The following is a 25,627-nucleotide window of genomic DNA, read 5'->3' as shown; positions in this document are numbered from 1 at the left end:
TGCCTTATTTCCCGGAGGTCATCTCCACACAGCTGTCCAAGGGGGCAGTTTTCACCGAGGAAGAGCAGCTGAAGACGGAAATGCGGGAAGAGCTGTTGAAAAAGGACACGTTGGAAGAGCCGCTGAAGAAGGAATACCAAATGAACGACATGCGAGAAGAGCCCATCAACACGGGTGGCATGGAGACTCGGTACAGGAAATGTAGCAATGAAGCCAACCCATTTCAAAATCAAAAATGTCAAAAGGGGAAGAGTGAAAAGTGCACGCCCAAAGTCATCAAGGTTATGGAAAGCGCGTCGTGATGTGGACAATGCTGGGAACAATGAAAAGACACCGACCGGTTTCCACCGTGTAGGAGCTTCCCTCCGAGCCTGTGGACGAAGCTTCCGGTCTGTAGGCCTATTTACACCGTGTTCCTTCGCTCCTCGTGTCATCAAGGATCTAGCATAAAACTTTTAACTATTAGGGTATGTGGACGTCGGGAGACACATTCCCCCAATTAACAACTCAGTTCACAAGACAGAGTATTCATACAAACTGTTATCATTGTGTTATCTCACTTTGTTAAAATAAAAAATTCTAAAAAATTGTTTTTTTTTCTTCATTTTTTGCTTTTAATTTCACTTATCACAACAAACTACTTATTTAGTAAAAGCATTAAGATGGCTATGTAGTGCTAAAAGGAAACATACCATATTCACCGATCAACAAAATCCCAGAGTTGGTTTCTTCCATTTCTATCTCAATGATTATTGATAAATATCCAAGCAAAAACTCAGTCTTAGTACAATCCTGTTATTGCGATTACTGCGATGCTACTTATTTCACGGCGTATATTTGTTTAACTGTTGTTTAATGCCATACTAAAGAATTTTTCATTTTTACGATAGCTGTCAGCTTTATGGATTGATTTATTTACTTGATTGGTGTTTTACGCCGTACTCAAGAATATTTCACTTATACGACGGCGGCCAGCATTGTGGTGTGGGGAAACCCACGACCATCCGCAGGTTACTGCAGACCTTCCCACTTACGGCGGGAGAGGAAGCCAGCATAAGCTGGTCTTGAACTCACAGCCACCGCATTGGTGAGAGGCTCCTGGGTCATTACGCTGCGCTAGCGCGCTAACCGACTGAGCCACGGAGGCCCCCCTTTATGGATTGAGGAAACCCGAAAGCCCGGGGTCAACCTCCCAATTACTGAGGCACTCTTTTTATTTCTAATCTTATGCACACATGTGCATATCTTATGGGTGGAAGACACAATACACTGTGGAAACGGCCCCACGTGTGCCTTTGATCGTTTATTGTCACCAACACTATAAAAATAGTGAAAACGAGGAAATCTACAAATTCACTGTCCGAGGGCTCTGGTTGAATACGGTACTCCGAGGTATTTCCCAAACTATCGGGAGCTATACTCCAGAACGCGACACTATCGGTCAAGCGTCGATATGTATCCTACTTCTGAGAGTCCACCTTCAGGTGAACCAGCTAGACCTCTAGAAAAATTCAAGTGTTTTGTATTTCAACGTTTCGCGTATACGGCAACCCCAGTAATGCTCCAGTTCATCGGCAGTAATGTGTCAACCGTGTAGACCACTCAGTTAACAGTCCTTCCACAAAAAATAGAACCCTATAGCTGATTGCATCAGAAGACTTTTATGAAAGTGGACTTTAATATCCAGAAAGTCTAAACCCTACAAACAATAATACTTAAAACTCACTTTCTAAAGGACATCTCTCGCCGTATAGTCTACCCATTAGCTATTTTATATTTTGACAGGCTTCTTCCAAAAATAATGTTAAATGTAATAAAAAAGTATTATGTCTGAAATAATGATGTTCGAATGTAACCCGTTATTGCAGCAGATTATTTTTGTTACATATATAGCACAACTATTTTATCAATTCAACATAACAGATTACATTAGCCTTATGGGACATTATGTTAAATATGACACAGAATTAAGTTATAATAACAGAATGCATTGAAGAATCACTGACAAAAGACTTGGTTATATTTAACAGATTATTTTTTATGAGTGCTGCTGATCGAGTGGTGACTTCAAAGTGAGGAACCATCCGAAAGACCTCATCTACATGATTGGAGAATCTTGTTCACAAGAATTTCTAACCGTACTGCAAAGGAACCTTATCACCACAGACATTAAACCCAACCCTGTAAAAGCCAATGTACCGTCGACCAAATATAGTCCAAAAATTTATTAGCTATAAAGCGAATCTATATATGAAAAATAATTGTATATCTTAGCGCAAAAATTCTTTTCTTAAATTAACTACAAATAAAGAAAAAAAAAGCGAGAAACGTACATCCCATATGTACATATTAGGCTTATGTCGTGTATGGCTTAGTGCAAAAATAGTTTAGTCGACACACTTAAGTGTTTGTAATATTCCAGTCGCCTATACGTTATCTTGTGATCATAATGTAATTATCTGGTTGTTTTGTAAATAATGCTGATCCAAAGAACACGGCTCCGCTAGAACCCAAAAATGCTATATTCTCTTCATTTACAACGTGTTTATTAGCTCCCGGTGCGGGGAATGACCTGATGTAAGACTATGGAGGAAAATTTTCCAGTAACGAGACATTTCTCCATGACGAGACATTTGTCCATAACGAGACATCTGTCAATAACAAAAGACTTGCCCAAATAAACCCTTAAAGCCAAGAAGGGTCAGATTCTTCTGTCCACATTATCAAGATATTTATACACGCTGTTGATAGTATATCATTTCTCGGTTTCATTTCATTAAAACAATGTCGCCTCGAACACTGACAAGCCTGATGCTGTGGGAAAGTCAAGTGTTTTTATTTATGCTACAATATTCGGCTGACATGAAGTTTGTCAGAGAAAACCAGCGCTCTTTAGTGCGTACCCAAGTATAAACTGGATCTGAAAAACGCATCTACAGCAGTTACTTTCACAAAGCCTAAATTCGGATCTAGTAAAGGTCAGAAAACATTTCCATGAAACTTACTAAAATCAAATTACTGGTTTTTATTTGATTTATTTGATTGGTGTTTTACGCCATAATCGAGAATATTTCAATAATACGACGGCCGTCAGCATTATGGTGGCAGACAGATTACTCGTAGCTTAATTTTCAGAAATAACACAGTCACAGCTGCCATTAAGAAATGCTATTAAAAACCCCCATAGTCAGGTACCTTGTAACACCATTCTATTAGATCATTTAAAGTGAACAAATACGTGTAAAATTTGACTCTGCAAACTTCCTTATGTAAAAATGCATTTTTATTCTTCTTCTTCTGTATTACTTCTGTAATAATATTTTTTTATATGGTCCATGACAAAGCACTCGCAAGGTAAGATTATCCTCGAAAACAGCTTACATAAAACCGAAATATTCAGTCTTCCTTATCTTGCATCATTTGTTAGGCTTCACGCCAAAAAAATTAAACACTTTTTAAAAACTTGAAATCCCATGTTTTCCAGTATTTTCAAGGAATATTTGGTTTAAGAACACATCATGATAGGAAGATTATTCCATTTCGAACATAATGCTATATTAAACTTGGCATTAAAAATCAATTACTCTCAATGAATTATACCAGGTCTTCCTAGGTCTTGAAAACCTTTAATAAGATTCAAGAAATTTCAAGGATTTAATTAACCAGTGGGAATCGTGGTAAATTTTCTACTGATCACTACTAATTCCTCAACCCTTTTGCATGTGAAAGAGCAACTTTCAGTGCAATTTATACACATTTTTAATTTCATTTTGGAGACAAAAAGTACACTGGTTGGATTGGCCAATTTCAGAGTTTCACCAAGAAAGTATTATTTTATCAGACTATAAATAATAATGCCTTCAGAATATGCTTGAATAAACACCTTGCAACATGCCAAAATGTATTACAGTATATAGACAGAACACCAACATAATCCACATACCATAATTCTTCTAAAATTTGGGCCAGATATTAGTAGTGTTAAAAGTAGAATATTACATTTCTTTACCAGCCTTTTGGAAAAGTAAAGATATGAGTATGTTGTTCATTAGATGGTTTAACCAGGAAACTCAATATTACTGCTAGAGTTACACATATATTGGCTAAAATGAGCAGACCAGGTGTCCTGAATTTTAGAGTGAGTTAGTGAGTGCATGGGGTTTCCAAATTTTTAGAAGAAATAGGGTAAAAATACATGGTGTATTACATGTGTACAGATTTCATCATGGCATTATTTTATAACAGCCAGCAGAAAATGAATGAAATCAAATACATCAATACTGTAATGTAAAATTTTACTGGTTTTTCACATGATTAGCTAACAGCCTTAAGTTCAACATCAAAAATCAGCGTGCTGTTTGCAGGAATGGGTCCCTGTCGTTGGTTGCCATAGCTGCAAGAGAAAACAGATCTATTTAGTACAGATAGAGTTAATATCGAAAGAAGCTAATGTGCAAGTGTTTTACCCTTTAGTGTAGGGCTCCAATTTGCTTTGAATAATTTTGAATATAAATCTATATACATGCACATATGTACTGTTTGAAAGAAGGCATTCCCCAAATGCAAAGAAAACTACAAATTATGATTTCTGGAACAAAGATGAAAGCGGAAACGGGACTGAAGTATTCTCTTAAGGAGACGTATATGACTGTATAATAAATCAGTATAGAGCCACTGGAATGGAAATCATGGTGTGGCTAGAGTGTAATCTTCACAAGACAAATGTGTAAGGTGATAATAAAGCCCTACCCCTGATTAGCTGGCACTGTCAGTCGTCTCTTCCCTCCAACCTTCATTCCTGCAGGACAAACAAAGAGACAATAAGGCACCATCTTTCTTCAGGGAAAACTAGAATTTAACACCTTACCCAAGAATATTTCATTTATATGACAACGGTGATAATATTTCATGAAGGAAGCAGTGATGACGCTGGGCATATCATCCATTAAGATCACAAAATAAAAAGGTAAGGAATAAGGTTAGTTGTACACTCGTATTGTAATCTTCATATGTCTTCATCCCAAACTCTTCTCTTAAATTTACCACAAAAAAGAAAAAAGCATCAAACGTACATCATACACATATTATGCTCATTTCGTAAAGGTCAATAAATTCTTTAGCCTACACTCTTTATAAACTCCATCTTGAACAGGTTATCCATCGCAAGTGACAAGCACTATATTACCCGCAGCAATTTTAAAATTTGTCGTATCACTTCACTATGGTTGAAAATTTCTAGCTGTACCAAAAATGCTTCTTTGTACAACAACTGATATGTTTTTAGTGGAATACTTTCATCACTGTTATTTTTAAATCATAATGCTATATTTATTTGATTAGAAGTGAATGCCATTTTTAAAAGTTTTTCACCTACAGTACATGTATATGATGGCAGTCCTGATTGTGGGTGGAGGGAACCCAGGTGCTCAGAACATTCCACTAACATCTGTCAGATACAAAACAAACCTTTCAACTTAAAGCAACAGCCAAAACAATGCGAGGTGGCCTGATAGTAGCAGCAAGCCAGCATTTTAACTATCAGAGCCAATGAGACCACTTCACATATTTAAAGTTACCACCAGGTGACTTACCAGAGACCCCATTGTCCCAGCCCTTGATCACTTCCTGTTTGCCCAGCTTGAAGCGGAATGGTTTGCCGGATGTACATGAATCAAACTGCTTCCCAGATGTCAATTTTCCGGAGTAATACACATGGACCTATAAACAAAAGCAGGATAGCTTTCTTAACGTTCACAAATTTATGAGCCCTGTTATTGTGAGGTGATGGCTGATAGATTAGAGTTATCTACCTTTACTGAGATTTGTTCAAACCTGGGTCACAGGCATGGATTGATCGTTGGAATTGATGGTCAGAAAAAAATTCTGAAAACTCTAAAGAAAGTCTGAAAATACTTCACCCTATCTCAAAATTACATTACCAAGAGTTTGAAATTAGCCAACTGGAGGAAAATTCCCATGCCTGGGGTCAGGTCGTTCCATGGAAAACATGAAAACATTCTTGCTTGATGCACAGCATGAGGGAAGTATAACTGGTCAATAATACTGAAATAACTGACATTTAATGCCAAGCAAAGAAAATCACAAACGAGCAATACTAAAACGGAAATATCCTGTTAGTATTAGTCCTTTAACCTAAATGTACACGTCATTTATCAAGCAAAACACAAAACTACGGACCGCATTGGTGGCCTACTGGTTAGAACGTTAACCTCAAAGTCAGGAGACACAGGGATCAAACCCAGGTTGGATCATAGCATAGACTTGGAAATGGTACTTGTTGTTGCCTCGTTTGGTGCTCAGCACTGAGAGGTTAGAGCAAGGAAACAGAACACACAGGTTGGTCGGGTATCAGTATAATGTGATTAGGTGGGGTGTCACGTCTGGTGTCTTTGGCATGATACTTCAGTCGCGGCAGTGGCATAGACTCACCCTGCCACAAGACACATTAAATGTCCACACATCTAATGTTTCCTCTTTGTCACATGACTGAATGAACTGTTAAGTATGACGTAAAACCCCAAGCATACAAATATTTGGCCGATGGCTTTGTCAGGATATCCCCTCCCCCACACAAAACAATACATTAGTTTAACATTGGGAAGTGGATTTATTGTACCTTTATTCTCTAGTAACTAAGAGCCACATCTTAAAGAGACTCACCATTTTCCCAGGCTTAGCCTCTGGTCCATGCCCCACCCTCACCTCCTCCACCACCGTGCCCCCAGCCACTACCTTCTTTTGTGGAGATGCTTTGTCCTGGGCTTTAACTTTACTCCCACCCTCTTCTGGTCCATTCTGTAGAAATATAGTGGGCATAGTATGGTTAGTATTTGTTAATAAATATTTCAAATAGCGAAAAATGCACATTTACAAAGCCTTTTTTTTCTTAAGATGTTTTCTATGTTTTCTGCACGATGCTCAGTTACATATATTTTTTCATAGCTTGATTGGTGACTGGTGTTTTTGACTGACTATTTCACATGGTGATCATGTTTCACTGTTATTAGAGCACAGAGAAGCCTAAATATTCACATTTTAGCTGGATAAAAACATTACTGGTGTGAAGGTGAAACCAAGCCACAGAAAACGGGAACTAAGCTTTTGATTGTGTATTTGTTGTCTCCAGCAAAATCATGGGATGTGTCCATGAACCTAGACTATTTCATCTTTCTTTTTACAGATTCATTTACTTTATTGGAGGCAATACAATCTTTTATTTACCTTCTGATTGTTTGATTTATTTATTTCAATGGTCTTTTAGGTTATACTTAAGAATATTAAACTTTATTTAAAATGGCAGCCAGTATTATGACAGAAGGAAACCAGGGAAACTCCTGACCATCCACAGGTTGCTGGCACAACTTCTCATGTACCACAGGAGAGGAAGTTCACCTTTTGAAAGTGCTGGTATTTACTAATAATATAGAACATTTTTATACTTTTCAGTTTCCAGCATCTTTCCCTGTATTACTTCTGGATTCAAGTGTTAGACAATACCATGGAATTAATAACAATCATTAACCTTTCAATATTTTAATAACATGTAGAAACAAACTTTCTCTCATGTTACATGTATGTACCGATATGCACGTCATGCATGTTACAGTAGACTGTTCAAACTGAAACAGTAGACTGTACAAACTGAAACAGCAGACTGTGCAAACTGAAACATTAGGCTGTGCAATCAACAGCTTCATGTGTACACACAAACCATCAAGTAACAAGCCTGTAACATTCAGTTTTTACCACTCTTTTTATCAATATTCAATTCCTTACAGCAGACTGTCCTTCTCCATCAGTCTTCTTCTTTTTCTTCTTCTTCTTCTTTTTTTTCTTCCCCTCCGTCGTGTCACCCGCTTCAGGCATGCTGTCTGTTACAGGTGTTTTGGGCATAGGAGACTGAAACATGCAACAAATTTGAGACTGTAGCCTGGAATCTGAGACTGTAGCCTGGAATCTGAGGCTGTGGCCTGGAATCTGAGGCTGTAGCCTGGAATCTGAGGCTGTAGCCTGGAATCTGAGGCTGTAGCCTGGAGTCTGAGACTGTAGCCTGGAATCTGAGGCTGTAGCCTAGAATCTGAGGCTGTGGCCTGGAATCTGAGACTGTAGCCTTCATTATACAGTTTATTACATGCGCGTCTGAACAAACATACTTTAGGGCGAAGTAGTGAGAATTGCCCCCCCTAGGAATACATGTACATTCAAGAAAGCAAGGTGTCCACATGTGAAGAGGCACAAATTGAATCAGCAGACAAAATTTTATGAAAATCGGATAACATTCGAAGTAGTTATAGCACAAAAACCAATTACCAAACTGAATTGTTAAAAGAAATCAGTCTCATTGTTTAGAACAAACCTTTGAGGCTGATGCTGCCGATTTTGGAGTGCTGACTTTGGACATGTTTTTGGGTGTTTGTTTCTGTTTGTCATGTTTTGTGACCTTATTGGACTTTTGTTTTGCGGAGGTTGGAGTTTTTCTTTCTTCTTCTTCTTCATCGTCATCATCATCTTCATCGTCATCATCATCGTCATCCTCTTCCTCCCACCCAGCTGGGATGTCATCTGTTAAATATAGAACAGGTCACATGAACTAGTCCTACATATGAGTGAAAATTTATGTATATACATATCTAGCCACAGGGTCAAGTGCAGGGCATATTTTTCTGCTAATGTGTTAAATGCACATGTCTGGTCTATCTTCCCACCATTCTTGGAAATGCACAAGCCTTGTCTATCATCCTACCACTCTTGGAAATGCACATGCCTTGCCTTTCTTCCCACCAGTCTTGGAAATGCACAAGCCTTGTCTATCATCCTACCACTCATGGAAATGCACATGCCTTGCCTTTCTTCCCACCAGAGTTGGAAATGTACATGGCATATTATCTTCCTACTTATCCTAGAAATGCACATGCCTTGTCCATATTCTCACCTTTCTTGGAAACGCACATTGCTGATCTTCCCACCAGTGTTGGAAATGCACATGGCATATCTATCTTCCCTCCAGTCTTGGAAATGCACATGGCTTATATATCTTCCCTCCAGTCTTGGAAATGCACATGGCATATCTATCTTCCCATTAGCCTTGGAAATGCACATGGCATTTCTATCTTCTCACCAGTCTTGAAAATGCACATGGCATATCTATCTTCCCATTAGCCTTGGAAATGCACATGGCTTATCTATCTTCCCTCCAGTCTTGGAAATGCACATGGCATATCTATCTTCCCATCAGCCTTGGAAATGCACATGGCATATCTATCTTCTCACCAGTCTTGGAAATGCACATGGCTTATCTATCTTCCCTCCCGTCTTGGAAATGCACATGGCATATCTATCTTCCCACCAGTCTTGAAAATGCACATGGCTTATATATCTTCCCACCAGTCTTGGAAACGCACATAGCATATCTATCTTCCCATCAGTCTTGGAAATGCACATGGCATATCTATCTTCTCACCAGTCTTGGAAATGCACATGGCTTATCTATCTTCCCTCCCGTCTTGGAAATGCACATGGCATATCTATCTTCCCACCAGTCTTGAAAATGCACATGGCTTATATATCTTCCCACCAGTCTTGGAAACGCACATAGCATATCTATCTTCCCATCAGTTTTGGAAATGCACATGGCATATCTATCTTCCCACCAGTCTTGAAAATGTACATGGCTTATATATCTTCCCTCCAGTCTTGGAAATGCACATGGCATATCTATCTTCTCACCAGTCTTGGAAATGCACATGGCATATCTATCTTCCCACCAGTCTTGAAAATGCACATGGCTTATATATCTTCCCACCAGTCTTAGAAATGCACATGGCTTATCTATCTTCCCTCCAGTCTTGGAAATGCACATGGCATATCTATCTTCTCACCAGTCTTGGAAATGCACATAGCATATCTATCTTCCCATCAGCCTTGGAAATGCACATGGCATATCTATCTTCCCTCCAGTCTTGGAAATGCACATAGCATATCTATCTTCCCATCAGCCTTGGAAATGCACATGGCATATCTATCTTCCCACCAGTCTTGAAAATGCACATGGCTTATATATCTTCCCACCAGTCTTAGAAATGCACATGGCTTATCTATCTTTCCTCCAGTCTTGGAAATGCACATGGCATATCTATCTTCTCACCAGTCTTGGAAATGCACATAGCATATCTATCTTCCCATCAGCCTTGGAAATGCACATGGCATATCTATCTTCCCACCAGTCTTGGAAATGCACATGGCATATCTATCTTCTCATCAGTCTTGGAAATGCACATGGCATATCTATCTTTCCATCAGCCTTGGAAATGCACATGACATATCTATCTTCTCACCAGTCTTGGAAATGCACATGGCATATCTATCTTCCCATCAGCCTTGGAAATGCACATGGCTTATATATCTTCCCACCAGTCTTGGAAATGCACATAGCATATCTATCTTCCCACCAGTCTTGAAAATGCACATGGCTAATATATCTTCCCACCAGTCTTGGAAATGCACTTGGCATATCTATCTTCCCACCAGTCTTGAAAATGCACATGGCTTATATATCTTCCCACCAGTCTTGGAAATGCACATGGCTTATCTATCTTCCCACCAGTCTTGGAAACGCACATGGCATATCTATCTTCCCATCAGCCTTGGAAATGCACATGGCTTATCTATCTTCCCTCCAGTCTTGGAAATGCACATGGCATATCTATCTTCTCATCAGTCTTGGAAATGCACATGGCATATCTATCTTCCCATCAGCCTTGGAAATGCACATGGCATATCTATCTTCTCACCAGTCTTGGAAATGCACATGGCATATCTATCTTCCCATCAGCCTTGGAAATGCACATGGCTTATATATCTTCCCTCCAGTCTTGGAAATGCACATAGCATATCTATCTTCCCACCAGTCTTGAAAATGCACATGGCTAATATATCTTCCCACCAGTCTTGGAAATGCACTTGGCATATCTATCTTCCCACCAGTCTTGAAAATGCACATGGCTTATATATCTTCCCACCAGTCTTGGAAATGCACATGGCTTATCTATCTTCCCACCAGTCTTGGAAACGCACATGGCATATCTATCTTCCCATCAGCCTTGGAAATGCACATGGCATATCTATCTTCCCTCCAGTCTTGGAAATGCACATGGCATATCTATCTTCCCATCAGCCTTGGAAATGCACATGGCATATCTATCTTCTCACCAGTCTTGGAAATGCACATGGCTTATATATCTTCCCACCAGTCTTGAAAATGCACATGGCTTATATATCTTCCCTCCAGTCTTAGAAATGCACATGGCTTATATATCTTCCCACCAGTCTTGGATATGCACATGGCTTATATATCTTCCCTCCAGTCTTAGAAATGCACATGGCATATCTATCTTCCCACCAGTCTTGGATATGCACATGGCTTATATATCTTCCCTCCAGTCTTAGAAATGCACATAGCATATCTATCTTCCCACCAGTCTTGAAAATGCACACGGCTAGTATATCTTCCCTCCAGTCTTAGAAATGCACATGGCATATCTATCTTCCCACCAGTCTTGGATATGCACATGGCTTATATATCTTCCCTCCAGTCTTAGAAATGCCCATAGTATGTCAACATGTATCTTTCCACCAGTCTTGAAAATGCACATGGCTTATATATCTTCCCTCCAGTCTTAGAAATGCACATGGCATATCTATCTTCTCACCAGTCTTGGATATGCACGTGGCTTATATATCTTCCCTCCAGTCTTAGAAATGCCCATGGTATGTCAACATGTATCTTTCCACCAGTCTTGAAAATACAGATGGCTTATATATCTTCCCTCCAGTCTTAGAAATGCACATGGCATATCTATCTTCCCACCAGTCTTGGATATACACATGGCATATCTATCTTCCCACCAGTCTTGGATATGCACATGGCTTATATATCTTCCCTCCAGTCTTAGAAATGCCCATAGTATGTCAACATGTATCTTTCCACCAGTCTTGAAAATGCACATGGCTTATATATCTTCCCTCCAGTCTTAGAAATGCACATGGCTTATCTATCTTCCCACCAGTCTTGGATATGCACGTGGCTTATATATCTTCCCTCCAGTCTTAGAAATGCCCATGGTATGTCAACATGTATCTTTCCACCAGTCTTGAAAATACAGATGGCTTATATATCTTCCCTCCAGTCTTAGAAATGCACATGGCATATCTATCTTCCCTCCAGTCTTGAAAACGCACATGGCATATCTATCTTCCCTCCAGTCTTACAAATGCCCATGGTATGTCAACATGTATCTTTCCACCAGTCTTGAAAATGCACATGGCTTATATGTCTTCCCTCCAGTCTTACAAATGCCCATGGTATGTCAACATGTATCTTTCCACGAGTGTTGGAAATGCACATGGCTTATATATCTTCCCTCCAGTCTTACAAATGCCCATGGAATGTCAACATGTATCTTTCCACCAGTGTTGGAAATGCACATCGCTTAATATCTTCCCATCAGTCTCAGAAATACACAAGTCTTGTCTATATTCCCATATAGTATATCTACATGTTTCTTTCCACCAGTCTTAGTTAATTCACACAACTTAACTATCTTCCCACAAAGCATGGAAATGCATTATGCATACCTTCCAACATATATACTGGCAATTTTACAGACACGAAACGTACACATCGTCATCACAAGTATAAAATGAAATGTAGCATATAAGCATATTCTCCGCTAGTGTTTAACACTATCTCTGTCTTACCCACAAACTTCACACCACACAGATTACACACATTTCCAGGAAATCAGAAGGGATAGTGAAAACTACAGGACTAGAAGACTAATCAAATTGTACCTTCATCCTCCTCATCACTTTCTGAATCTTCATCGGATTCTTTCTCATCCATATACTGAAACCAAAGAGGAAAGTCATATGTGTAACACTAGTTTGACTAGTCGGACTGATCAAGTTGTCACTCTTACCATGAGATTTATCATATTATTAAAATGAATATGAATACTAAAGTGATTAACACCAAATTCATATTAATCTATGCTCCAAAAGGGGTAATGGAAAGTGACAAAAGCACTTTTTTTTTTCTGGAAATCAATATGCTAGAAAGAGCATGATCTGATTATTTTTGCTGCTCAAGTTTTTAATTTGGCCTCACATCTGGGTCTGAGCTGTCATCGTCACTGTCATCTAAAAACTGCTGATTCTTCGTCTTTTTCGCAGGCACAGCATCATAAGTGTTGGTCAGCTTACGCTTTATATCTGTGGAAAACATACAACATCAATTACAACATAATTCTGGGAAGTTTTATTTATTTACAATGCACCTGGCTGTGGTTAATCTGGTATTTCACATATAAGATGGCGGTCATCACTATGTGAAGTAGGCCACTGTCCCTCGCTGGCTAGATAAAATAATGCTTGGTCCAAAACTGGGTTCCAGCCTTGACCTCACTGGTCAAAGTTTGACTGGCTATGACTGGAGACTGCAGATATCTAAGCACATCACTCGTACAAGGCAGCCTCAAGCACATGACGAGGTGAAAGCTAACATGGAAAAGTACGGGAAATGAACATGGCTGATAATCAGAAATTAAAGTATATAACACAACACTACTGTGTGCACAGCGTATACAAATTGTGAATTATAATGTCAACAAAACCTGAATTTGGACTTATGAGGCTATGAAGAAGAGTTTTGTATGAACTACATGTACCATGTTACGTCAACAATGATTTCACCGCTGTGTGTGAGCGAATAAGAGTGTTGACGTCAGTGAAATGGCAAATGTCCCGATCTCTGTTGTCTAGACTTGTCTGACGACATTGTAAAAAGATATGATCTGCCTTTAAAACATCAATTTAAATTGGAGCGGTCTTACAAAAAATACTTAAAAAATATCATTTTAACTGTACTATTCTCAATAACTATCAAAAGCAAACAGAAAAGAGATATTTATTGACTTTTTTATCTTATCACTTACATAATTTAGGTCAGGTTTATGGTAAGATGAAATATAATAAAATTCCATAATGATTCTTTCGATTATCAGTAACACACTGAAAATCTTTATTCGGCCACATACAGAAGTTCAATTTTGCGAATGAATGAATTCTTGGGGTTTATTTGTCATACTTGACAATTTTTCAGCCATATGACGATGAGCAGTCCATGCTGCCAAAGTGCTGTCGCCACCGAAGCATCATGCCAAAGACACCAGATCGGACATCTCACCAAGTCACATTTAATTATACTGACACCAAGCCAACCAGTCCTGTTTCCTTGCTCTAACATCTCAGTGCTGAGCGCCAAGCAAGGCAGCAACACATACCATTTTTAAAGACTTTAGTATGACCCAGTTGGGGTGTGATCCTGGCTTTGACCATTTTCTGTCCAAGAGTGTCAACAAGTTACATGTCACTCTTATTCAGATCAAGCTAGGATGAACAGGTTCTTAATTATTATTTACTGTAGACTTTTACAGATATTCACAGTTTTATTTATTTATTTATTTATTTGACTGGTCATTTATGCCGTACTCAGGACTATTTCACTTATACAATGGCAGTCAGCATTACGGCAAGAGGAAACCTGACAGAGGCCAGGGAAACCCACAACCATACACAGATTGCTCACAGAAGCTCTCATGTACAACTGGAGAGGAAGCCAGCGTGAGCCAGACTGAATTCACATTCTAACATACCTCCAAAAACTTTATCACTAAACACAATGGTGAGCGAAGTCTGCTAGAATTAATAATCTATACACAGTTGCCATCCTCGTCATGGATGCTGGAATGGTTCCATTTTGCTAGTAAAATAGGGGGCTGGGTTGTATTGTCAAAACGTCTGTTTTCTTCAAAATTTCACAGCTCACATTTGCGAGGACAAAGGCAAAATGAATTTACATATAATTGGTCAGGCAGTTAACTTTGAATGTGAAATATTTACCATTACCAACATCATGTGGCCAAAAGGAACTTTTCTTGTATATGAGATATAAAGAGGTCGCATCAAACAACAAGCATCTAGGTACTATATCTGCATGAGCACAACATGGCAAACGATGGGGTTTTTCAACGTCCTCTTACTAGTAACCCCTCCAAAACAGCGGATTGCTGGTATTACAAGCAAGTGATGGGAGTGGGCAGTTTGTGCTCGATGATGGCAGACATCTCCCGTGATGCAAGACTCAGTCGGCGGTACACAAACTGCTGTCTCTGCACCACTGCAGCCACTGTTCTGAGCCACACTGGTGCTGTAATACAGGGGATAGTGTCCGTAACTGGCCATCGGAAGTCCAGCCTGAGGAGTCACAGAGCTATATGGCTGACTGAGCAGTTTCCTCCCAGTTGTCAGATACCTCTGTGACTTGTGTCAACACACCTGCTCCATACCTACCGTTACCTAGACAGAGCATGACCCAAGATGAAGAAGTTGTGAGTCTGCCGAAATCAGCTCCACATGGTCATCAAATTCTCAGCAATGCTACCATCTCAGGAAGCACCTTCCATTTAAGCTTCAACCCAATCTACAAGTTTCTCCACAAAATAAATCGTTCACTTCTGACAGTTTTTTTTTTATAAGCCTGACTTAAAATCATCATTCCTCTGCCGATGCAAAACTGTTATGTTCGAATTCAGAGCTCAAACTGACATGGAGAGGTATGGGTGGGGTCAATTTAATGATCAATAATTCTCTTGTGCCTTGCTCTGATTGGATGATTTATTTCTCACACATTCCACTGGCATGGACTTGCCCAAAATCATATCAGCACAAGCTAGACCGTGACATGTTAACAAAGAGTAAAGATCAGTAGTTTTCGGTGTTATTTTTTCCTTTCCTGGCTCCATTATTTCATAACGATATGTTAGAATGGAAAAAAATGTAGTTTGCCATGTTCAAATCACCGAGATAATGCACAGCAGATGAGAGTTGTCCACTGTTTGAGAATGAGTGGCCGCACTGTTGAGAACTTGGGAGGCCTGCAGCCCATTGTTCTCAAACAGTGGTAAATGCTTCATATTCACAGTTCTAAAAGACTCAATGAACAATTCCTAACCATACCTGATGCTTTGACTTTTGCAGAAGATGGAGGTGTTACCAATTCTGGGGCTTCTGAAAAAGTCAATAAATCTGTGTTAATGTACATGTAACTCATTAATTTCAAGCAAATCCGATCTACATTTCCCAACTACACTAATTATATTCAATACTACTACGAACAGTTCTTATTTGAACAAGCAGATTGTCTTCAAATTGATAAAACCCACTGCTCCCTTCATCTGGTAGGTGGCAATCATCCTAACTTCTAAGATGTAGTAGAACCTGGGTTCAAACCTTACAGCTTCCATTGTCAAGATCCAGCGGAGCAGCAAATGCCTCAAAATTAAACAATAGTTTTTATGAAGCTTCTTTCTGTTTTTTAAACAGTGAAAGTGTGTATTTATACAGTAAAGTGTAAGAGTTTTGTTGTCTAGTTACATGTAAACATACACAAATTGGCAATAGCTGTTAAGTCAGTGAAATGCCCTATCTTGGCTTTGGTGTCATCTTGCACACAGGGCCCTCATTAAGGGAATGACCCTTGTTAAAAGATAGGAGTGCAAGGAGGTCCCATGTTTAAAGAGTGAGTGAGTGCTTGGGGTTTAACGTCGCACTCAACAATCTTTCAGTCATATGACGACGAAGGAATCATTAGGGTGCATGTACATGTAATGTGCCTCCTTGTTGCAGGACGGATTTCCACCGCTCTTTTATTTAGTGCGGCTTCACTGAGACGACTTACCGAAGGCAAGTAAGCCGCCCCGCCCGAGCCATTATATTGATACGGGTCAACCAGTTGTTGCACTATCCCCTTCATGCTGAACGTCAAGCGAGGAAGTTACAACTTCCTCTTTTAAAGTCTTAGGTGTGACTCGATAAAGGATTGATCCTGGATCTACCGGTCCCGAAGCTGACGCTCTACCAACTGTGCTATCCGGGCCGGTCCATGTTTAAAGATAGCAGGTCCATGGTAATAGATAGGAAGCCCAAGTTGGAAGATAGGATGTAACAAAAAAAAGCCTTGATCTTGACGAACCAACACAGAGAATGTCTGGCTTTTCTACATGTAGCTGATTGATTTATTTACTTATTTATTTATTTATTTATTTGATTGGTGTTTTATGCCGTACTCAAGAATATTTCACTTACACGACGGTGGCCAGCATTATGGTGGGTGGAAACTGGTCAGAGCCTGGGGGAAAGCCAGGACCATCCGCAGGTTACTGCCAGATACGGCCCGAGAGGAAGCCAGCATAAGCTAGACTTGAACTCACAGCGACCGCATTGGTGAGAGACTCCTGGGTCATTACGCTGTGCTAGTGCGCTAACCAGATGAGCCACGGGGGCCCCTTGAAAGCTGATTGATCACACCTTAAAACATCTCTGCAATCATTCATTACACATGTGGCTTCAATCATTCATTACACATGTGGCTTCAATCATTCATTACACATGTGGCTTCAATCATTCATTACACATGTGGCTTCAATCATTCATTACACATGTGGCTTCACACCTTCATCAGAGGAGTCATAATCTGAGGAGTCCATGTCATGAGAATACTCCATGCCTTCCTCTTCATCCTCCACCAAAAAGCCTGTTAAATGAATGATTCCTGAAAACCAAGAAGACAGCAAATTTGCATGATGAATGAAGAGTTCCATATATTAGTAAATAGCCAATTCTTAGTCTCAGTGAAAACCTAGAGGACTATTTAAATTAAATTTGTAGAACACTTTCCATCAACTCTCTGCTAGGTTGAAGAATATTATAATATGTAATTTTCAATCTGATGTACAATGATGCACCAAAACTGCTGAACTGAATAACTGAATTTCAAAAATTGATCCATGGACTGATAGATTGACTGGAGCTTATTGCTTTGATTAAAAATTGTTCACTTATTTAATATGGTGTTCAAACCTGATCCTGTCAAGAAAAAGGTCACTTCCTCTCCCTCAGTAAAGTTCAGATCCAGAGGCTGTTGGTAAATGTTTTTGGTGTCAAGCGTACACAACAGAAACTCGGCTTTTTCATGCTGTATCATAAGGGACACACATCCTACAACAGAACACGAATGTCAACTAGCCTTCCTGACTCGTACAAACTCTGCCACCATGCTATATTCTTGATCAAATGTAGTGCATTAAGTTCAGAAAGGCTGTTAGTTTTAAAAATCTGCCCCATGTTTTGCTACCTGTAATTTACATTGGTTACGACAACCTCTTCAGGTCTGACAGTATACGTCACCTAGCTTACACTTCACCGCTGCACGTGCGATCAAGGGAGGTAACTTCACAGCCAACTGCTAACATTTGCAACTGCTCTTGTAGTGACTTGTCGACATTGTAGATACTACTACTATTAAAATGTTTGTACTTCCCTCTTGTAAGATTTACAAGTCGGTGCTAGGCAGACAGGCGACATTTCAACCCTGCTATAATGTCAGGACCTACTATGTGCCTGACATACTACAATGAACAGACTCGATCTTACCTTTAGCTGAACTCGGTTCCAAGGCAGCCATGGAGATATGGAAGGACCTCTCCACTGTCTGGCTGTACCGCTTTCCCCCATCTATTGTCACACCTGGAACGGAGCGGTACAACCCTTGTAAATGGTGATCTTATCAACGAACATGCACAACAATGGGTCAACTTCAAGTCTTCAAGAACTTTGCTTACAGATTCACCCATAAATGAAAATTAAATTGTCTCGCCTTCAAATTCTGGCCTTCTCATAAAAACATTTTTGTTGATCCAAGTGTACAAAATCTCCTGAAATTAATACTTTTTTTAAAAATTGCACCGCTTAAGCGAAGGCTTTATTTAGCCAAGTCTGAACATGGCAGTATGTGATTTATTCCAACATAATGTCACAAATATGACCACAACTAAATCATAAGTAAGACCGCAAGATTGGAGCAAACCGCATGTCAGTGAAGTTTGGCCATTATGCTTGGCTGACTGGACAAGTTGTGCTTCCTATTAGTTATGTTATTTACCTGATGTTTTAACACTGTACTCAAAAATAATTCATTTTCATAACAAACAAATGTGCTCAGTATTATGGATGGAAACTGGGCAGGGTCCGTGGGAACTGAGGACCATCAATAGGTTGCTGACAGATCTTTCCATACTACTGTACCGCCACACTGAGTGAACCACTGTTGCTAAACTTGTCATTTCAGAATTGCTTTGTGGTCCAGGCATGGATTTATGTTTGCAGGGGTGGCAATAAAGGTTCTATTTTCTTCAATCCACACCAGAAATTGGCGTGTCCTGCCATTTTAGATAGCCCTGGATAACTATTTTCTGCTCTTTCATATTTGTACTGTCGCTTGGTCAGTACAAATATACAGAAGCGCAGAATACTCATCCAAGGCTAGTTTTAGAGTGCATTTAAGGCCAACTTTATTCTGTTGCATGCTTATCAACCGACTTGACTTTTCAGTTCAATGATTAAAAGTTAAGGCTAGTAAATAACAGAAATTGTTGAAAATAGACCTCAACATTTAATTCAATTAAACTATATTATCAGTAGCCTTGGATCAACATGTATGTGCACTATCTGCTTTTCACACATTATCACGTGATATTTGTAATATTGGAGCATTGCTGTAAACAGGAATTTGCGAATCACGTGGTCTGTTTGGCCGAGAAAGCAAACAGTGCACCTTAATGTGGCTGGGGCAGTTGTAAAGACTAGGTGGATTTTTATGTCAGACAATGAATGAGCCCCTTCTCCGATGTTCATTGTGAAAAGCTTGTTCTTTAATGAATTGGCGTCCATCTACCACGTGACAGCAATCTTAAATTTAAAATTCCCAAACTTGACCATCAAATTGCCAGGATGCATAACTCGATCATTCACATTCCGGTGACACCTACAAACCAGACAACGTGGTGGGCACCCCACGTGTGTTGTTGTTGCAAGACGACTCCGAGCACTTACTTAAAAATAGCGTCTGCATTTAACCACAGGCACTAAAATGTATACGGCACATTTCAAAAACTATACCAAACTGATGCTGGCTGCTACGTCAGGTGAATGCGGGACCTAAATCTTACCCCAAAACATGTTTCTCACTTCTCTTACCACCACCATTTAACTCATCGGCTTGCATTCATCACTGAATCCAGCTGTGCCGTAAAGTGGTCCGCTTAGTAGTGTTTGTCGTAAAGTGAAAACACATATTGCATGTTTGTTGAGATCTCAAAATGTCCAACACGCGTTCAGCTCATATATAAATTAAATTTGATTTGATTGGACACATATTCACTGTAAGCGTGATGGCATGATCACCAACTCACAAAAACCAGGGAAAAAAAAACAAAACAAAAATTTTTTTGAACACTGATATCTAACTTTAAATATTTAGTCACATACATGTATGTTAACTGTAGGTCAGGAATATATTTATGTGCTATAGATTACTACCACTTCCCAGGAGGCTTCGCCTAAGGTTTCAGAGAGCTTCTCATTCCATTATACTAAATTTGTCACCCTTTTCTGAGAAAGGGTAGGCCCTACCTTTGTCTGTTTATTTCGGTACACGGACATTTCCCTTTAGGCATATAGATGGACATTTCCCGCTGGAAAATTCTCCTTATAGACGACATTTCTTCCTCTGGACATTTTCCCCTAATATATATATATAACCAGCAAATGTTTTGTTCAAATACACATTTTGTATTTTAATTTGATGTAGCTTTATTATTGCAGTTTATCCTTATACCATGCACGCCCAGCGTAAAATTCATGGTCGCTAGTTTGGCAGGTCAACTTACTATGCGTAGACTAACATGGTGTAATGCCAAAGGGGGAAATGTGCATACATGGGAGGGGGGGATATCCAAAAGAAGACCAATGTCATGTAGATTTAAATGCAGTGGCCGACATAATAATATCAACAACGTGGCGTAAATTAAGCCCTATACTCATAGCTGTCCACATGCATACGTGCAATATATATCTACATCTGCCAATATGCCCAATATATACACAACCTATAAAAAAGCTACTGTGTCCTTTCTGTGTACATGGAACATATATGTCATATATCATGTTGAGGATGTATTTATATAGTTGACGAACATTCGTCATCTGGACGATCCAGGTAGAGCTATATATGCCCCTGTGGTTATATAGATGGAGCGAATATAAACCAGCCGTACGACGGGTCTAAGTCGCATTAGAAACCAAGACCCTTTGTTTATGGTTCCAAGCAAAGCGGAAGCATAAAATGCTCTAATGGAAAGGAATTAAGCAAAATGGCTTAAATCTCAATGAACAAGAGACCCATTCTAACCGCCTGAACTGAAACTTTGATTTATATACCGGATGTGACCGTGGCTGTTTGCAACTTAATTAAGCCGAGTTATGCACGGTCTAAATGATCCCCGTTGCTGTTGGTTCTTGCCTTTCATGGTGTTAATGTGTAGTATAGGTCGCCCAGAGGTCTGCACGAAGTAGACTGTGTCGACTTGGTCGATAAACCATCCATGAAGTGGGAATACTAATACATTTGTCTTCCTAATTCGGCTTGTTCTTGAGGATGCAGGTATATATATACGCATAATCATTATGATATGCATGAGTTGTGATCAGGAACGTATGTACATTTTCGACCACACATATGTATTTTGTACGGTGCTTATATATGCACAGGGGCCCCTCTGGCCTTCAGATGACTAAAATGGCGTAATGGCGCAGGGGGGCTCTCAATAATTGTGGTTGCTCTGAGTTCAAGTCCAAATCATGCTGGCTTCCTTTCGAAAGATTTTCCGTGAACGCGTTTTCTTCAGATCATACATAAGCATATCAAAGAGTCATGTAGCTACAAATCTGGCCAGTCCTGTGTCATGTGTTATAGGAGATGTCCATGCCATGACTTCTTGGTGTCGAAACAAGGCTTATGGAGTTGAGCATTTTGAATGAGAAAAGGTATTATACTGTATTTTCCTTGCAATAATAGAGACGTACAACATATCAATGTGTGGAGTTTGTATTCTCACCTGTCACTGAAGAAAGGCAATTTTGGTAGCGAATATTACTGGTTTTATAGATAGCTAAATATAATCCCAACAGCCTAGTGGTTATACAGTTCTCCATCTTGCTGCAATATCGTGAAAACATATACTTATATACTGATGGTTTCAGTGTATAGTTGCTACTGTTCAAGCATTTTCAGTGGTATTTTGTATATCGTTGGCCTGCATAAGCCGGGATTCTACTGGCTAGCTAAGCATCCCCAAGCCCTATATTTATATGCTTCCTTCATACTGTTTATTGAATTTGGCGATTCTACACCTGTAAAGTGTAAAGTGTAACAGATTGCAATTAATATCACAACATTTTAAAAAAAAAAAAAAAACCTACTTCTCAGTCCGTGGTGGTTTGATGATTGCATAAGTTATGACTACTTTGACATGTATACATGAACAGTTAGAATAAAACCAGAACTCAGGCAAATTGACAAGGGGCCAGATTTTACCGGTTTGTTATTGTGGCTGTTTTCGAAAGAGGTATGTCACTCGGTCATCGCTGATCTGGTTTTACTCCCCACACTCTGTAGTCTTTTGTATCATATATATAACTTGGGTGGTTCCTTCTTAATGGTGAATCTGGTTTTGGATCGAGTTTCCTATATAGCTGTACCCTGAACTCCCTGTCTGGCATATTTACTATCATTAAAGAATTACCCATTTAGTGAACCCATGTGGTATCCGGAAAACTAATCTAGGTGTCTAGGTTTCAACCTCGATCATGCGTGTAAGAGATACGCTTAATTGTAAGAACACATTTTCACGTGATTCAAGATGGCGGCTGTCAGTCATCTATCTGCATGCATGGCTTCGCCAAATTTCAGCATTTGGTAACCCTTCTTTGCACAGTCATTTTCTGCCAGCGAGAAGTTAAAGCTTAACTATACAGCGGGTTACTGAACCAACCAAACGTTATCAGTTAACCGAACAGATCACAATGAAGTATAAATTTCACGCTATCGTTAAGGTCGATCATCACATACACACCCTCATGCTCTTAGGGTGATGGAAGAAGTAAAATACTTTAAATTCAAATTCAGTTTCTTTTATCATGCAATTTTGCATTATGTCGCGCGTACATAGTTGGTACATATACTGCCTTTTGTCTTTAGGCATGCATCACATCCACAGCTGTACACAGAATGTATTGACTAATCGGTATCGAGCAGCTTTCCACATTTGAAAGGCAAAGAAAACACTAAAGTGAAGCGTATGTCAGGTGAAAGACCATTAAACACTGTCTATGAAAATAGTCCGAATTATTTTTTTCGAATTTTTAAAAAGAGTAAAAAGGTTTTAAAACATCAGAATCAAATGTGACCTGTAGTGACACGGAGAGTATCAGTAACATCACATCCGCCTTTTCCCTTTGATATACTGTGTTTCAAGGTCCATTCGGTGAGTGCATCTATAGATCTACATGTATACGCATTAAAGCGATGGAATCAAGCGGTGGATTTGTGGTAAGTGGCAAAAACCTGATGTGACGTCACTTGTCCCTTTATGGTCAGATAAGGTGTCCATAGAATCCAAAGTTTCAACTGCATGTTTCTGGGTTGAAAACATTCTTAAAAAATAAATCCAACTAATTTTGTGGAAAGTTTTAAATTGGCTTTCATCTGACATATACTTCATGGTAGTGTTTTCTTTTCCTATAATAAATCACATGTCGAGCGAAGAAAATGTGATAACTGACATCTGTCCCTACCCAACACGCAGAGCCCGACTATTTGGTATAATGCATATATGGTCAACCACAAGCCTAACAAACCTATGACGGAATTCGAAATTAAGCTGTGTACAGTCTTTATATTTTATTCCCGCCTTTGCATGCCATGACGTTTCGTGAGCAAACTAGTAACGCATGATTCGTCAATTCAGCTTGGGTCAGATTCTCCATTTCGCGGGAAAATGTATTGCGTTCGCGCCAATACATACATGCAAACAGTACCATTCGGCAAGTCTTTCGGAAAGGGAGCCTCTGCGGCGTAGTAATAGGCGTTCTAGTGCAGCACAATGACACAGGAGCCTCTCACCAATGTGGTTCCTGTGGGGTTCATTCCAGCTCATGGCGAGAAAGTTTGCCCCTGAGCAACCTACGGATGGTCATGGGTTATCCCAGGGGTATGCATGCCACCGACGTAACAGTCAAACAGTGTTGAGTATACAATGAAATAAATAAATAAATCTTTTGAAAATCCGGTTTAAAATGTATTAATAAAGTTAGATGTCAAGCAAATTACATCCATAATTACGTGGGGCTTTCCAGCTTTAATTTGTATCACAGGAGACCTATATACGCAACATTGACATAAAAGGACACTTGTTATGCATTTAATTGAGTGGAAACGGAATACATCACGCCGTGAATAAAAATTAAGATTAAGTAGAAATGTTACAGGTAAATTAACTCGATACAATACAGTTTTTCACACTTGGAAGGTGTCCAAAGAGTGTTTATATGCATTGGCGCATATTATACGTAATTTGGAAACAAAAGAACTCGTTATGTATCTAGGTGCATGTTGATGACATTATGACTTGAAAACTTAACAACTAAAAGGACATTAACGAAGCTTTAGAAAAGAGTATTGCGTATACATAATTATACGTTATAAACAATGGAACCAGATGTGAATATAACTACAAACAGAAAATAATTGCATGTGAAATCTCATCTCGCGCATGTCCTATTCCAGAAAACACATGGCTGCAGTTAAACATGAAATCAACAGCTATAAACTAGGTCACAAAGAAGACAAATCTTTTCTTTTTCGGTATTTTTGTGCTTTGTCGAGTGACACAGTGACACACACCTTCAAGAAGCGGAACTTGAAATATTAGAGAGTTTTAGACAGAAGTTAGAAGTTGAACTTGTAACTTGTAACTTTAAACTAGAATAGGTAAACGAGTTCTACTTTGAAGGTACAACTTACTAAGGGTCTCCACCAGAGATTACTAAAGTGATTCACCAGTAAGGTGTGAATTGTCCAGAGACAGATGAAACAATGGCACGTAGTGATGGCTCGGTGGTACGAAGCGATGAAATCATGCCGTGAAGCGATATTACGGTAGACAGAGGCGTTGACACGATGGCAAAGAGCGATAACATGATGGTACGAAGCGATGGAACGAAACGATGGTATGTACGATGGTATATACGTCATCGTTTCATACTATTGTTCAATCACTTCGCGACATAGCTTCGCGTCATCTTCGAATGATACCACGTTGCGATTGTGCGATGGTACGATAGTTGCCTTAGCCGGCTTCCAAATCAAGGATGGTACGCGATGTTTATTAACTCAGTGAGCGTACGTACATTGATTCTTGTGTAGATATCTCCAACGACATCAAATTTTCATCCCCCCCCCCTCCTCTTTGTGAAGACACATTTATCTCTCAACAATAGGGTGTGCGTATTTGTATCCGTCACATGTGGGAAAGTTCGTCCGTAACTTGTCAAGGGTCGGTCGTTTATGCTGTACACTTATGTTTCCTTTATA

The 25,627-nt window shown here is 39.5% G+C and overlaps 1 protein-coding gene across 1 annotated transcript; it reads right to left on the bottom strand.

Annotated features, from left to right (window-relative positions):
* Nucleotides 1-4,203: 4,203 nt before the first annotated feature.
* Nucleotides 4,204-20,205, bottom strand: LOC135473743 (46 kDa FK506-binding nuclear protein-like). The gene is made up of 13 exons (XM_064753621.1): nt 20,145-20,205; nt 18,571-18,663; nt 17,998-18,135; nt 17,591-17,689; nt 16,096-16,146; nt 13,187-13,290; nt 12,871-12,925; nt 8,378-8,583; nt 7,798-7,920; nt 6,682-6,816; nt 5,592-5,718; nt 4,750-4,798; nt 4,204-4,393 (listed from the first exon to the last, which is right to left on the bottom strand). The coding sequence occupies exons 1-13, from the start codon at nt 20,179-20,181 to the stop codon at nt 4,315-4,317; spliced, it is 1,296 nt and encodes a 431-aa protein (XP_064609691.1). The 5' UTR covers nt 20,182-20,205; the 3' UTR covers nt 4,204-4,314.
* Nucleotides 20,206-25,627: the final 5,422 nt, after the last annotated feature.

Source organism: Liolophura sinensis, chromosome 8 (assembly GCF_032854445.1).
Source record: "Liolophura sinensis isolate JHLJ2023 chromosome 8, CUHK_Ljap_v2, whole genome shotgun sequence".
Taxonomy (NCBI): Eukaryota; Metazoa; Mollusca; class Polyplacophora; order Chitonida; family Chitonidae; genus Liolophura; species Liolophura sinensis.
The sequence above is the reverse complement of the archived record's forward strand: the minus strand, read 5'-3'. Positions and strand labels throughout refer to the sequence as shown.

Excerpts from the sequence above, each read along its gene's own strand:
- LOC135473743 (XM_064753621.1), bottom strand. The coding sequence starts at position 20,181 with ATGGTGGTGGTAAGAGAAGTGAGAAACATGTTTTGGG. Across the intron at positions 8,584-12,870 it reads AAGTGATGAGGAGGATGAAG|ATGACATCCCAGCTGGGTGG; the intron begins GTACAATTTGAT and ends TATATTTAACAG. Across the intron at positions 4,394-4,749 it reads ACAGTGCCAGCTAATCAGGG|CTATGGCAACCAACGACAGG; the intron begins GTAGGGCTTTAT and ends TTTCTCTTGCAG.